This window comes from Oryctolagus cuniculus, chromosome 21 (genome assembly GCF_051225735.1).
Source record: "Oryctolagus cuniculus isolate XC-2025 breed Fujian yellow rabbit chromosome 21, ASM5122573v1, whole genome shotgun sequence".
Classification (NCBI taxonomy): Eukaryota; Metazoa; Chordata; class Mammalia; order Lagomorpha; family Leporidae; genus Oryctolagus; species Oryctolagus cuniculus.
The window spans coordinates 9,955,524-9,970,764 of NC_142887.1; the positions used below are offsets into that span (position 1 = coordinate 9,955,524).

General features: G+C 58.6%; 2 protein-coding genes across 6 annotated transcripts in view; one reads left to right on the forward strand and one right to left on the reverse strand.

Moving 5' to 3' along the window:
- The window catches only part of RILPL1 (Rab interacting lysosomal protein like 1), a 33,065-nt gene extending 31,878 nt beyond the window's left edge, over positions 1-1,187 (forward strand). For all 5 annotated transcript variants that reach the window (XR_011385252.2, XM_051828877.3, XM_051828876.3 and 2 more), the window contains one exon: positions 772-1,187. Coding sequence is in view for 3 of the 5 variants with exons in the window: in XM_051828876.3 (XP_051684836.1) it covers positions 772-916 (145 nt within the window). In the remaining 2 variants the exon portion in view is untranslated. The remainder of the gene's footprint in view (positions 1-771) is intronic.
- A 1,941-nt stretch (positions 1,188-3,128) lies between these two features.
- SNRNP35 (small nuclear ribonucleoprotein U11/U12 subunit 35) lies at positions 3,129-10,707 on the reverse strand. The gene is made up of 2 exons (XM_008251630.5): positions 10,569-10,707; positions 3,129-5,585 (listed from the first exon to the last, which is right to left on the reverse strand). The coding sequence occupies exon 2, from the start codon at positions 5,580-5,582 to the stop codon at positions 4,842-4,844; it is 741 nt and encodes a 246-aa protein (XP_008249852.1). The 5' UTR covers positions 5,583-5,585; positions 10,569-10,707; the 3' UTR covers positions 3,129-4,841.
- Between the last annotated feature and the right edge of the window lie 4,534 nt (positions 10,708-15,241).

The following is a 15,241-nucleotide window of genomic DNA, read 5'->3' on the forward strand; positions in this document are numbered from 1 at the left end:
AGATCGAGTGGGCTGAGGCCAGGTTCACCGGCCAGGGCCCTCGGTGCCATTCTAAACATACACCACCCCACCCCACCTGGCAAGATTTTGCTCAACTCCTGCCTGCACGTTTGAAGGTGCTGGTCGGTCAGCAGTCTCTGGTCTGCATTAGCTGTTGCTCTGCCGCTGGCTGGAGAGACATTCTCGAGGCCGTCAGCGGTAGATCCAGGTGTGGGAGTACACAGCGTTCACCTAATCAGAGAGCCGTGTGTGCTGTGGTTGACTTGATCTGTTTTCCAGCTGTCTCGTTTTTCCTGGATGCCCACAGGAGCCTCGCCCTGGGCGGTAGTGTGCATGACTTGGGCTGCGCTGTTACTTCTGTGGTCTCTGGGTGACGTTAAGCACGCAGCGGTCCACGGGAGGAATACTCCTCCGCTTACAGCGGAGTCGGCCTGTCTCCACGTGGCCGCTGAGTGCGCTTTCCCGGCATCTGCAGGCGTGTTAAAGACCCCGTGCTCCGCTGGTGGCTCGTTTCCGCTGGGCACGGGAAGGCGCCCCGGCCGGGGCCGAGGTGGGAGATGCCTCACACATCCCACACGCACACGGCGTTCCCGCACCGTGTGACCTCCGTGGTGCTGTGAGCCACTTGGAGTCGCTCTGACCCACACCCCCGAGGCCTCTCGCACCTTGAACTGATTCTGTTTGCTGCTCTGTGTCCCTGGCATTGCAGACAAATGTGGAGCGCCCAGCAAAGCTCAGCTCTCACGTCTGTCCTTGCTCTGCCTCCCCAAGGTTTAGCTTCTTCTCCCGAGATAAGAAGCGCCTGGCCAACGCGCAGAGGAGCGTGCCCATCCACGAGTCCTTCGGCCAGTGGGCCAGCACCCAGCGCGACGACGGCTACACGGAGCAAGGACAGGAAGCCCTGCAGCACCTGTGACCTTGGGCCTGAGAGACTGCAACCACGCCTGCAGCCCAGGGGCCCCCGCCTCCAGGCTCGCCCTCAAACAAACTGCTTTGGGGACAGGCATTGGAAAAGTGATGCCGAACTCTACAGGAACGAGTGTTTATACCCAGGGCTCTCTCCGTTTGTACTAGATGACTGATCCCGTAGGATATGTATTTGATTACTCCGTGGACTGAGGCCAGACTTTTGCGTTAACTTCAGTAACACAGCTTCTTTAAGCCAAATACAGGACTTGCCACTGTAACTGCTGTTTGGCTTGCTTGGTGTAAAATTCTGTGTGTAGAGGTTTTACGGCCACGTCTGTCCTACTGTGGTGGGAGGCAGGAGACGGGTAGCTGGCCGTTATCAGGAAAGGGCGGTCCCAGCAGATTCTGTAGGACACTGACGGGACAGGCAGGGCCTCGGAGTCACAGGAGGAGCTGGCCCAACTCCAGCAGGCCACCGAAGCCACGGGTGACAGTCCCCACAACGCCTGGAGCAGGTGGGCCCGCCGAGGCAGGGGCTGCGCGCCTGGGACTCTGCTGTGAGTTTGCAGTGCTAACCCAACAAAGTTGCTGAGGATAACACACCGCGACATCTGTGTGTGCATCTCTTCTCCTTTTCATGTTCACCGTCTCAAACACGCGGTCCTCTGCGAAGATGAAAAACATCCCAGAGCTGACGGGGAGCAGGGCACAGGTGCATGGGTGATGAGGCAGGGGGGTGGCTGGGCAAACCGCTTGGGGGCTGCAGCTCTGGCCGACCCTCAGCTGCAGAAGCCTGTGTGTTATTAGGGTTTTCTTTGCTAACACCACACCTGCAGCTGAGTAATTTGTAAAGAAAGGTTTGGGGAACTCAGAGTTTGGGAGGTTTAAAGTTCAAGGCCAGGCAGCCCCACTGATTTGGTGCAGCTTTCGTGACAGAGGCACTGTGGGGGGAGCCGTGAGAGGGACAGGAGGCGTGGCAGACAAGGAGCGAGAGCATGAAGGGGCCAGCCCTGCTCACAAGGACCCTCTCTGGGTTCCACCAGAACTAATTAATTCCTTCCCTGGGCAGCGCCCCAGTGACCTCACGACCTTGCACTACAACCCTGCCTCTGAAAGGTTTTACACCCTCAGTGCTGGTGCACTGGGAACCAAGCGTCCGACAGGGAAACACCTGTGCACTGCATTTCAGTCTACCCATCACCGCTGCACCCCCCGGGTGAGCCGGGGACGGCCCTCGGGCCACTGGCCTTCTCCCCACCTGTGGAGCACCCCCAGGGCGGGGCTGACACCCCCTGACGGCACTCGGGTACTCTGATGGGGTGGGGGGCACAGTCTACACAGCCGCGTTTGTGAGACCGTCAGGTGGAGTTGCAGAATCTACCGTGCACGGTTTCAGGTCGCTGTGGAAACCATCAGACACCAAAATGCCGCTTGAGTGGCCTCAGGCTTGCCTGCCTGTCAGGGTCCTGAGGATCCATGATCCGGAGGGGGCGCAGCAGGAGGAGTGGAGGGACCCCCCCCCAGGACTTTGCAGCAGGTAACCAGAGTTGCTCGGTCTCTCCTGAGCTTCTGCCTGCAATTATGTACACCACTGTGTACCCACACCCCCAGTGTACACCACCTGTGTACCCACACCCCCACAGTGCACACCACCTGTGTACCCACACCCCCACAGTGCACACCACCTGTGTACCCACACCCCCACAGTGCACACCACCTGTGTACCCACACCCCCAGTGCACACCACCTGTGTACCCACACCCCCACAGTGCACACCACCTACACACCCACCCCTACAGTGTACACCACCTGTGTACCCACACCCCCACAGTGTACACCACCTGTGCATACCCTCAGTATATACCACCTGCACACATCCACACCCAGTGTATACCACCTGCACAGACCCAGTGTACACCACCTGCACACCTACCCCATAAGTGTACATCACCTGCACACACCCACACCCCACAGTGTATACCACCTGCGCACACCCACACCCGTGTACACCACCTGTGCACACCCATACCCCACAGTGTACACCACCTCCACACCTGCACACACCCACACCCAGATCCCCACAGTGCACACCACCTGTGCACACCCACACCCAGTGTACACCTCTACACACTCACAGCCAGTGTACATACACCACCTCCACACACCCACATCCAGTGTACACCACCTGCACACAGACCCACAATGTATAACTCAAAAAGTTCCTGGAAAATGGAATTACAAGTTTATTTTGGTAGAAAAAGATTTTTCTATTCATGCAGTTTTTCATGGTACACCTTTCCCGTGAGCCTGTGGAACTCCCCTTGTATACGGTGCACAGCCTGTTCTTACACAAACGGCGGCCTAAGGCTCCCGTACAAGCTGTTCTGCACCTCTTTCCCCTCATTCCTAGGTAAGGCCTCCCGAGTTCCTGCGATAGTGCTCCCCGGGCCGCTTGGCAGCGTCTGCAGACATTTGTGGTTGACATCTCGTGGGCGAAGGCCAGGCTGCTGTAACTCCCCCCCACACACACACACAGGACAGCCCCATGGGCAAGGACTGCCCCACCTGGATGGCAGAGGTGCTGAGGCTAAGGGGCCCTGGTCTGCCATGCAATCTGCATCACTCATCAGTGACCACCCGGGCCCCTCTGACGGACAGTCCCTCACTCACACACCGTGGCACACACGCACGCAGGCGCAGTGGCCTGCAGAACAGATCAGGAGCAGAACTGCTGGCTCAGAGGCCCCTGTGGCTCCTGGGCCGGGCCGGGCCGGGCCGGGCCGGGCCGGGCCGGGCCGGGCGCTCCCCCTCTCAGGCCCCCACAACACCAAGCCAGGGCCAGAGCCTGAGCGTGCCAAGTTCTGACGCTCAGAGCTGACAGAGGCGTACACACTGCGATGGGACCTGCGTTTGCTCCTGTCTCACACACTTCCTGGAAGTGAGGCCGTCCCGTGGAGCTCAGGAACCCACCCCCTCCAGCTACCACGCGTGTGGGGCCACAACAGGAAGCACTGCTGTAAATGAGACGTGTGCGAGGGCCGAAGGGTGTTCCTGCAGTGCTGTTCTGAGCCTGGGAAGCAGTCGGAGTCTATCCTGGAATCTGCAAAGGCAGGGCATGTTCTTCTGGAATGATTCTAACAGCCGACAGCAGTTTTCAAACAGCAGATTGGTCTGGTCCCTGGGTAACCTGGGAGATTCCCCCTCTGTGCAAACCCTCCTCGTGAACACGCAGCTGTTGGCTGTTAGAATCGTTCATTACTGTGTGTAAAACGTGCTGAATTGCAAGAACCTGAACTTTCAGAGATGACAGCCGCTGGTAAAAACGCCACAGGTCCCTGTCTGGGGAAACCACGGGCCGGGGCAGTCTCCTTCAGTGCCCTCCGAGAGGGCGGCGCCGCCACTGGCACTCGCCGACTCCCCCACTCCCATTTTGTTGTCTTTATGTCTTCACAGCGCGGGGAGGCTGCTGTGGACCTCAGCCCTGCGACTTTGGTTCTGAATTCTAAATGCCAGATAGGAAAAGAAACAAGCCAGTCAGCATTCTGAGGACAGCAGGGTAGTGTTTGCCGGACAGTAGCTGGGTGCTGACTCAGACGTCCAGTCCGGCTTCCGGTCTTGTCTCTGGACAGTCCATGCCCATTCCCTTTCAATTCAGAAAACCCTTGGGCTGTGGGGACGAGGGTGTCCAGGAGTCACAGGTGAGCACAAAGGACTTTAGGGCAAATCGTTTCAAACAGGTGGGAGCAAAGACACCACCCCCCCCCCAGCTACGCACAGCCCTCTTCCCTGTCGGGTGGCGTGCCCTCAGAACCGCGCGATGAAGACGACCGATTCAGGACGCTGGCTCCAGCCGAGGCTCTGCAGCCCCGCTGCCTCCCGCAGACGCGCTGTGATGCCACTGCCGGCCAGCGCTGCCTCTACTGGCGCCGCCTCTACTTGCTCCGCCCCCTCCTCTCCTTCCCCCGGGCCCTGTCCTCCCTGAGGTCCCTCTCCCGCTCCCAGTCGCTGTCGGGCCAGGCCCTGGCCTGCTCTCTGTCTTGCCATCTCTTCTCGCGGCCCCGGCCGTGCTCTCGGTCCCTGGCCCTCGAGTCCCAGTGCCGTTCTCGGGACCGAGAGCGCTCCCTCCTCTCCCTCTTCCCCTCTCTGTAGAGCTCGTTTTTAACAACTGGCAAGTTAATGGGTTTCCGGAAAGGCCGGTCCCGGCCCCCAAACCTCAGCTGCCCCGACTCCTTCTTGCCCCCCAGCCCACCCCCGAGGCGCCGGGGGATCCAGCCCTTGAGGGTCCTTTCCAGTTCGTAGTCCACGAAGATCTCGTGCTGGTCGATCACGAGGCCGTCGGCGTCCCGGTAGGCCCGCAGCAGTGCGCGCTCCTCTTTGTACTCCACGAAGGCGTAGCCCTTGGAGAAGCCGGTGACCAGGTCCCTCACCAGCCGGAGCCTCCGGATGTCCCCGTAGCGGGAGAAGACCTCCTTCAATTTGTCCTCTTTGGTCTGCAAGTTGAGTCTCGCCACGAAGAGGGTGAGGAGGGGGTCTCCGGTGACGCCCTTGTTGGGGACGTAGCGTGCCAACATCGCCCTCCAGACGGCGCGGTCGTGGGGGTCCTCATCGGTGCCGTCGATGCTGCCGGCTTTAAGCGGGTCATACTCCTTGGCGATGGGCATCCAGTCATTCATGTTCTAGGAACGACAACGGCAAGTGTGTGTGCAGCACCAGCCGTGGGCCACCCCTGAACCCCCACAACAGCCCCGCGGAGCTGACGCGGACGGCAGCCCTTCTACAGACAGGGGAGGTGCGCATGCCCACACTACGCTGATGGGTGGGGTGCACAGTATGAAAGCGAGGGGGTCAGGCTCCAGGGACACCCTGAACCACTCCCCAGACTCCTGTGCAGGAAGCAGAGGGCAGTGGGCTTCATCCATGGGTTGCATGTGGTTTGGCCTCATGAGGGCACTCACAGACTAATTTTCACGTGGTGCCACGGAGTGAAATCCACACTCCCCCGCAGAGATTTTAAAACAATCACAGGAAAAGCAGCCTAAGAATTGCTGTGCAAAATCACTTCTTTTTTTTTTCCTTTTTTAAAAATTACTTGAGAGTCAGAGTTACAGATGGAGGCAGGGGGGTGGGGGAGAGAAAGGTCTTCCGTCCACTGATTCACTTCCCAAACGGCTACAACAGCTGGAGCTGGGCCAATCTGACACAAGGAACCTGGAGCTTCTGCTGGGTCTCCCACAGGGGTGCAGGGGCCCAAGGACTTGGGCCATCCTCTACTGCTTTCCCAGGCCACAGCAGAGAGCTGGATCAGAAGTGGAGCAGCCAGGACTCGAATCAGTGCCCATATGGGATGCTGGCACCGTAGGTGGTGGCTTTACCAGCTATGCCACAGCAAAGGCCCCTTCTGTTTTCTTTAGAGAGACAGAGACCACTCCCATCCATTGGTTCACTCCCCAAATGTCTGCAATGGCCCCACAAAGAGCCAGGATCTGGAACTCAACCCAGGTCGCCCACGAGGGTGGCAGGGGCCCGGTCACTTGAGCTACCACCACTGTCCAGCAGGAAGCTGGCCTCAGGAGCTGGAGGCTGGCACTCAGCCCAGGCATCCAATACGGGACACGGCGTCTTGATCGCTACGCCGAGTGCCTGCCCAAACAACGACATTCTAAAAAATCCTTACAACCAAGAATTCCAGAAGTACGCCAATGTGGAGAACAGGAGAGCAACCACCAGTGGCTCCAAGCAGGGCCAGCAGCCTGTGGCCAGAATAATCCAGCTCAGATTATTCCGAAACAAATTCCAGATATTGTATCATTTATCTGTGAAATTTTCAGTATGCATCACTGAAGATAAGGATTTTTGAGAAAACAAAACTGCAAGGAGAAACAGTGATGCGATGTAGCGTTTTACAGCGGAGAGCAAATCTGATCCAAGTGACCCAGCAGCAGGCTTTCTGGCAAAGGGAACCCGGAGTCCTCCTCCAGTCACAGCTCACGACTGGCGTTTGCAGAACCTGCCGCGATGGCAGTTCAACCCAACACCTGTCCTTCCTTCTGCCTCATGCATAATAATTAATTCATGGCCTGTCTGCTGGAATAAGGCAAACGCCGAGAAAGCTTACGTGCCCACCTCGGGAAACGTCAGCATCCACGCTGAGATAACGTTCTGTAAAAACCGGAGCCGGGGCTGGCGTGCGGCTCAGCAGGTTACGCTGCTGCTTGCAATGATGGCCTCCCGAACCAGCAAACCAGCTCAAACCCTTGCTGCCTGGTTTCTGACCCAGTGTCCTGCGTATGTGCCTGGGAAGGCAGCAGATGGTGGCCCCTGACCCCACCCAGGTGGGAGACCCAGATGGAGGTCTAGGCCCACGGTTTCGGCCTGGCCCAGCTCTGGGCTTTGCAGCCACTTGAGAAGTAAGCCAACACATCCAAGATATCCCTGCTTCTCTGTCACTCTACACTCTGCTTTTCACATAAATTTTCAAAATGAAATCCAAAGCTCCAGGGCTGTGGCTGATACTGTAGCGCAGGAGGCTTAGCCTCCACCTATGGCGCCGGCATCCCACATGGGCACCAGTTCGTGTCCCAGCTACTGCTCTTCCGACACAGCTCTCTGTTATGGCCAGGGAAAGCAGTGCAAGATGTCCCAAGTGTTTGGGTCCCTGCACCCACGTGGAGACCTGGAAGAAGCTCCTGGCTGCTGGCTTCAGATCGGCTCAGCTCTGGGCATCTGGGGAGTGAACCAGCAGATGGAAGACCTCTCTCTCTGTGTCTCTGTCTGTAGCTCTTCCTCTCCAATAAATGAATAAAATCTTTTTAAAAAGGGGGCAAGCATTGGCCTGGCAGTGAAGCCACCGATTCCTGGGAGGCAGGGGTGGTTCCCGCCGCCAGGGGAGGCCTGGGATGAATTACAGGCTCCAGGCTTCAGCTCAGCCAAACCCCAGCCGCTGCAGGCACCTGGGGGTGAACCAGGGAGGGAGGCGCTCTCTCTCCTCAGTCTATCTTACTCTGCCTCTCAAATAAATAAATAAATTTTAAAGCAGAACTCTGTAAAGTACTTCTCACTCCTAACAGCATCTTTCCACAATATTTATTTATTTATTTATTTAACAGGCAGAGTTAGTGAGAGAGAGAGACAGAGAGAAAGATCTTCCTTCCATTGGTTCACTCCCTAAATGGGAGTGCCGATCCGAAGGCAGGAGCCAGGTGCTTCTCCTGGTCTTCCATGGGGTGCAGGGCCCAAGCACTTGGGCCATCCTCCACTGCCTTTCCGGGCCACAGCAGAGAGCTGGCCTGGAAGAGGAGCAACCAGGACAGAATCCCATGCCCCGAGCAGGACTAGAACCTGGTGTGCCAGCGCCGCAGGCGGAGAATTAGCCTATTGAGCTGCGGTGCTGGCCTACAATATTTATTAAAATGGTTATCTACAACTTCCCCCCCTTCTCCAGTTTCCCAGGAGTCTCTCTGCTTTCGCTCCTGCGGGGGAATGAATGCTGCCGAGGTGCACTGCGGAATCTCTCCCTTACCAGCGAAAACGCCAGACACCCACAGCATGGAGCCGGAGGTCACGCGCTGCAGGCGGGCCTCTGACCTGCACATCCCGTCAGGAAGCAGGCTACGCCCCGTGAGCGTGCCCTACGCCCCCAGCCCCAGGCCTGTCCCTGCACAATCTCCTCTGCTGGGAACCTTCCCCGCCATCCCACTTCTACTCTGCGGGTGGGAACTCTGCGGGCCCCTCCGAGGCCGGCCGCGGACCTGCCCCGCAGAGCCACCTGTCTCCAGCCCACTCAGAACTCACAAAACATGTCTGTGTCCCAGCCAGCCGGCACAGGAGCACTTCGCAGACTGGAAGGCGGGACGCTACACCGTCTCCCCCAGATGCAGGGAGGGGAACACGTGCCTGGCACCCTGAGCCGGCACCGAGGACGTGGCCTCTGGTGGCCTTGGCAGGGAGACAACTTCAGGTCTGCTCCGCGCGCCATCACGACCGGAGCTTCTCCACGTGGAAAAAAGTGAGAGCCAGCCCATGTCACCTCGCTCTCCCTGCCCTGGCGAGAGCCAGCCCCATGTCACCTCGCTCTCCCTGCCCTGGCGAGAGCCCGCCCATGTCACCTCGCTCTCCCTGCCCTGGCGAGAGCCCGCCCCATGTCACCTTGCTCTCCCTGCCCTGGCGAGAGCCAGCCCCATGTCACCTCGCTCTCCCTGCCCTGGCGAGAGCCAGCCCCATGTCACCTCGCTCTCCCTGCCCTGGCGAGAGCCAGCCCCATGTCACCTCGGTCTCCCTGCCCTGGCGTTGGCTATGGAGACAGCCTTCTAGGGGGCCAGTGCCTCACCTCTGACCCCGGGGGGTGTCAGGGTCCTGAGTCCCCCCCTCCCGGCCACGTGCAGGCCGTGGGCACCACAGCTGCCGCCACCTCACACGGGCAAGGTCAGACACACAGAGGCTGAGCAGCCGCACCCCGGTCCGTGTCACCCCAGAGCTGGAGCGCCTCTCATCTCCACCACCGGCCCGATTCTGGGCGGGTGGGGCCCGGGCGTTTCCCACCCCCAACAGAAAGACTCCCTCCTCATTCGCAGCACAGAAAAGCCACAGGGGCCCACCACGCTGTGCTGGCATCCCATCCCATATGGGCGCTGGTTCAAGTCCTGGTCACTCCACTTCCGATCTAGCTCTCTGCTGTGGCCTGGGAAAGCAGTGGAAGATGGCCAAAGTGCTTGGGGCCCTGCACCCGCGTGGGAGACCCGGAAGAAGCTCCTGGCTTCGGATCGGCGCAGCTCCAGCCGTTGCAGCCGTTTGGGGAGTGACCCAGCGGATGGAAGACCTCTCTCTCTCTCTCTGCCTCTGGAATTCTGCCTTTCAAATAACTTTTTTTTTTTTTTTTTAAAGAGCCACCCAACAACACTGCCCTTACTGCACCAAGTCAAGCTCCCGACGGCTTCCAGGGAATCCGAGGGGCATCCCCTCGTGTCGCCCTGCACTTGGGGCTCGCGCTCTCGCTCCCTCTCCCGTCTCCGCGCCCCGCCCCCCCCACCAGGTCTCACGGCCCCGAGCCCAGCGTTCTCTCCGCGCTGGGCGTCCTGCGGAGACTTCCCGCCAACGACCTCCGCGTTTCCACGAAAACTATCATCAGGGACACACGCGCGGGGCCGGGAGCCGGACGCGGGGCAGAGCGCAGCTCGCTCGCACCCGAGTCTGGGCGGCGGTCACCCGCAAGGCGCGGCCAGGCGCCTCGGCCCCCGGGGTGGGGGGGCCGGGCCGGCCCGAGCGCAGCCTGCCTAGCTCGTCCTCAATCCAGCAGCTCCCGGGGCTCCCCGCCCAAGCGGGGAACGAAACGGGGGCCCGCGGCGGCGACCTCCACCCCGGGCATGCGCCGTGGCGCCCGGGACCCCAGGGCGGAAGTCTCGGGGTGTGGGGGGAAGGCCCGGGCGGCCGACTCCCCGCCCCCGCCCTGACCGCCGGCCCCTCCCGAGCCGGGTGGGCGCGGGGAGGAAGGGGCCATCCTCCCAACGCAACTCTCACCCCCGCTCCCCGCAACACAGCCCCGGAAGGCGCCCCCTCTGCCAGGTCTCAACATGGCGGCCCCCACGACACGGACCCGGCGCCCGGGCCTCAGTCCTCCTGCCTTCTCCCCGCGTGGGCCCTGTCCCCTCCGCGCCCTCGCTCACCGCAGCAAAGCTTGGGCTCTTCCCACGGAGTCAAGCGCCGGGCTCCACGCCACGGAAGATTCCTCCCGCCGGCCTCGCCCGCACTCTCACTTTGGAAGCAGCAGATTCGCCACAGACGCTGGCTTCCTGTTATTTTTGTATTCAGAAATACTTCATCACGAGGTTGAGCGTCGTGCGAGTGGCTTTTCCGAGAACGAGCTTTGTTGTGTTTCTGATTTTCTACACGAGTACAGAAGCCGGCCGGCTGAGCATCGGAAAGACCGAATGTGCAGGTCGCGGAGCAGCTCACTTTCTCCTCCCAAAATGGCGGCGTCGGCTGGCGGGGAGCTTCGTTGGTGGTCGCAGGCTTTTCGTAGCCCCCGGGTTTGTTAAGTTCACTTTCCACACAAGCAAAGCGGGCTTTCAGAGTCGCTGACTTTCCCAGTCCCTGGGCTCAATCTCTAGAAAAAAAAATTTTTTGGGGGGGAAGTCCTCTGATGAGTCGTGGAGCAAACTGAGAGACCCCCGGCGTCAGAGCCACGGTTACAAAAAATGGAAACCTGGGCGTGCGGGGCGAGGGAGGCGGCAAGGTGCGGTCGAATGAGTGATTTGATGGGCTCATCCGTTCACCTGGATCGGGTGGCGTGGAGGTAGCCTTTTTTTTTTTTTTTTTTTTTTTTTGAAAGTTAGAGTTACACAGAGAGAGGAGAGGCAGAGAGAGAGAGAGAGGTCTTCCATCCGCTGGTTCCTGCTTTCCCGGGCCCCAGCAGAGAGAGGGATTGGAAGAGGAGCAACCAGGACTCGAACCGGCGCCCATGTGGGATGCCAGCGCTTCAGGCCAGGGCGTTAACCCGCTGCGCCACAGCGCCGGCCGGAGTTAGGCTTCCTAAGTCCCGGCGCTGGGTGTCTTCCGGGAGCACCTGATCAGCCCCTTCCCCGTGTGGGATTTCTGCAGACGACTGGGCCTTACTCCTGGAAGGTGATGTTACCGCCCACTGCCGCAGTCGTAGGAAAAAGGTATTTTTTGGTGCGCTTTTCCCCATAAATACACATTTTTCGGACACTCTTTGAAGATCCCTGGTATGCACGAGTTTCAAAAAATTCTTGCACCAGCGTAAATTTCGTTTTGTGCCATTTTCCACGAACTTTTCGAAGCCCCCCGAGCGGCTGGGTTAGTTGAGTGGTCCCCTGAGCAGAGCCAGGCTAGGACAGGAGGTGGCACTGGGCAGGGCTAGAGTTAGTGGAGGTGCCGCCTGTGAGTCCTGAGCACGAGGGAGCTACGCTGGCCCGGGGGCTGCAGGGTGATGCAGGTGCGCCGCCGGCGAGGGCAGACAGAGCAGCAGTGGGGACCTCGCCAGCCCAGTGGGTCGCTGTGCGCCCGTTAGGGGTGTCACAGCTCGTGCAGAAATGCCCAGGCCCTCATGTCCCTGCTGTGCCCAGCCAGCAACACAGGGTGGCCTGGGGAAAGGGTGTCCCCGGCTGGACCCAGGTGCTGCAGCTGGGAGCCCTCTGTGAGACGCACCCCTTGCGCCTGTCCGTCAAGCTCTTTTTTTTTTTAAGATTTATTTATGGCCGGCGCCGCGGCTCACTAGGCTAATCCTCTGCCTGCGGCGTCGGCACACCGGGTTCTAGTCCCGGTTGGGGCGCCGGATTCTGTCCCGGTTGCCCCTCTTCCAGGCCAGCTCTCTGCTGTGGCCAGGGAGTGCAGTGGAGGATGGCCCAAGTGCTTGGGCCCTGCACCCCATGGGAGACCAGGATAAGTACCTGGCTCCTGCCATCGGATCAGCGCGGTGCGCTGGCCGCAGCGCGCCGGCCGCGGTGGCCATTGGAGGGTGAACCAACGGCAAAGGAAGACCTTTCTCTCTGTCTCTCTCTCTCACTGTCCACTCTGCCTGTCAAAAAAAAAAAAAAAAGATTTATTTATTTATTTATTTGAAAGAGTTACACAGAGAGAGGAGAGGCAGAGAGAGACAGAGAGGTCTTCCATCCAATGGTCCACTCCCCAGATGGCCACAAGAGCTGGAGCTGTGCCGATCAGGAGCCAGGAGCTTTTTCCAGCTCTCCCACGTGGGTGCAGGGGCCCGAGCCCTTGGACCATCCTCCACTGCCCTCACAGGCCATAGCAGAGAGCTGGACAGGAAGTGGAGCAGCCGGGTCTCGAACCGGCGCCCATGTGGGATGCCAGTGCTTCAGGCCAGGGTGTTTACCCACTGCGCCACAGCGCCGGCCCCCGAGTTCTTACTTCTATTGTTCATTTTTTTGATTGTAAAAAACGTACAGCACTTATGATCTTAGTCATGTCTGAGTAGTGCAGTAGTTTTACATTGCTGTGCAAGCTCTAGAACGTTTTCATCTTTTAAAACTGCAATGCTGTTAGCCATTCAACAGCACCCCCTTCCCCAGCCCCCAGCCCCTGGCCCGAGCCATTCTCCTGTCTGTCTCCGTGGTTTGACCACCCAGGTGCCTCCCACGAGTGGAACCAGGAAGTATTTGTCTGACTTCTCTAAGCAAAGGGTTCTCAAGGCCTGTCCTGGTTGGAGCGTGTGTCAGGTGACGTCGTACAGATGGACTGCATTTCTGTTTATCCCCTCGTGGATACACCGATGGGCACTTGGCTGGCCACTATCACGTGGCTGTGGGGGACAGTGCGGCTCTGAACGTGGGTGTGAAAAATATGTTTGAGAACCTCCTTTCCGCTGTTTGGGCTCATAGCCGCAGTGGTCTTGCTGGACCAGGTAGCCGTTCTCTGTGTCATTTTTCAGGGACTGCCGGACTGTTTGAGATCACTGCACCAGTGGATGTTCCCACCAGCAATGTACAAAGGTTCCATTTTCCCCGTATTCTCACCAACACTTGTTATGTCTTCTTTATCTTAAAAAAAAAAAAAAAAAATTGGCCGGTGCCATGGTTCAATAGGCTAATCCTCCGCCTGCGGCGCCGGCACACCGGGTTCTAGTCCCGGTCGGGGCGCCAGATTCTGTCCCGGTTGCCCCTCTTCCAGGCCAGCTCTCTGCTGTGGCCAGGGAGTGCAGTGGAGGATGGCCCAAGTGCTTGGGCCCTGCACCCCATGAGAGACCAGGAGAAGCACCTGTCTCCTGGCTTTGGATCAGCGCGGTGCGCCGGCCGCAGCGGTCATTGGAGGGTGAACCAATGGAAAAAGGAAGACCTTTCTCTCTGTCTCTCTCTCTCTCACTGTCCACTCTGCCTGTCAAAAAAATTAAATTAAAAAAAAACTTAGGGGCCGGCGTTGTGGCACAGCACAATAGGCCTGTGATGATGGCATTGCTGTATGAGCACTGGTTTGAGCCCTACCTGCTCCACTTCCAATCCCGCTCTCTGCTGTGGCCTGGGAAAGCAGCAGAGGATGGCCCGAGTGCTTGGGCCCCCCACCTATGTGGGAGACCTGGGTGGAGCTCCAGGCTCCTGGCTCTAGCCTGGCCCAGTCCTGTCACAGACATTTGGGGAATGAACCAGCAGATGGAAGATCCTTCTCTTGTTTTTCCCTCTCTGTAGCTCTGCCTTTCAAGTAAACAAGCAGCTTAAAAATTTGAGAAGCAGGTAGAGACAAAGACCAACAGAGATGACGAGAGGCCTCCTGCTGCTGGTTCAGTCCCCAGAAGCCTGCAATGGTTGGGCCACAGCCAAAGCCAGGAGCCCAGAATGCCGGCCAGGTCTGCCAAGTGGGTGGCAGGGGTTATCGCTGCTGCCCCCAAGGTCTGCACTGACAGGAAGCTGGAGTCAGGAGCCAGAGGCAAGACTTGAATCCGGACTTCCTTTTTTTTTTTTTTTTTTTTTTTTAGGATTATTTGAAAGGCAGAGTTACAGACACATACACTTAGTAGAGAGGTCTTCTGTCTGCTTGTTCACTCCCCAAATGGCCAGAAAGACCAGAGCTGGGCTGATCCAAAGCCAGGTTCCAGGAGCTTCTTCAAGGTCTGCCACACAGGTACAGGGGCCCAAGCACTCGGGCCGTCTTCTACTGTTCTCTCAGGCCATTAGCAGAGAGCCGGGTAGGAAGTGGAGCAGTCAGGACTCAAACCGGCACCCGTATGGGGTCCTGGCGCTGCAGACAGCGGCTTTACCCACTACACCACAGTGCTGGCCCCTCTCCTTCTTCTTCTTCTTCTTTTTTAAGATGTATTTACTTATTTGAAAGAGTTACAGAGAAGAGAAACAGAGATCTTTCATTTGCTGGTTCACTTCCCAAATGGCTGCAATGGCTGGGGCTGGGCCAGGCCAAAGTAAGGAGCCAGGAGCTTCTTCCAGGTCTCCCACGTGGGTGCAGGGGCCCGGGGACTTGCACCATCCTCTGCTGCTTTCCCAGGGGCACTAGCAGGGGTGGAGTCAGAAGTGGAGCACCTGGGACTCGAACCAGCACCCATATGGCAGCAGGTTTCAACTTTCCCCGTCTATTTAATGAGGGTGGGAGTGGAGTGGAAAGAGCATTGAAGGAGATTACAGTGAAGGGACTAAGGTCCCCCACCCTGCTCTCCAAATCAGCCCTGCATCGCAGGGCAAGGCCAGGCCAGTTAAACTACAGACGGCAGCCTAACCAGCTATGCTACGGCACTGAACCCCCATGCTTTTAAATTTATTTTATGTATTTGTAAGAGAGAGTGAGAGGGAGAGACAGAGAGAGAGGTCTTCCATCCACTGGTTCACTCCCTAAATGGCTGCAGCAGCCGGAGCTGAGC

Coding starts and splice junctions, on each gene's coding strand:
- SNRNP35 (XM_008251630.5), bottom strand. CDS start 5,582: ATGAATGACTGGATGCCCATCGCCAAGGAGTATGACCCGCTTAAAGCC.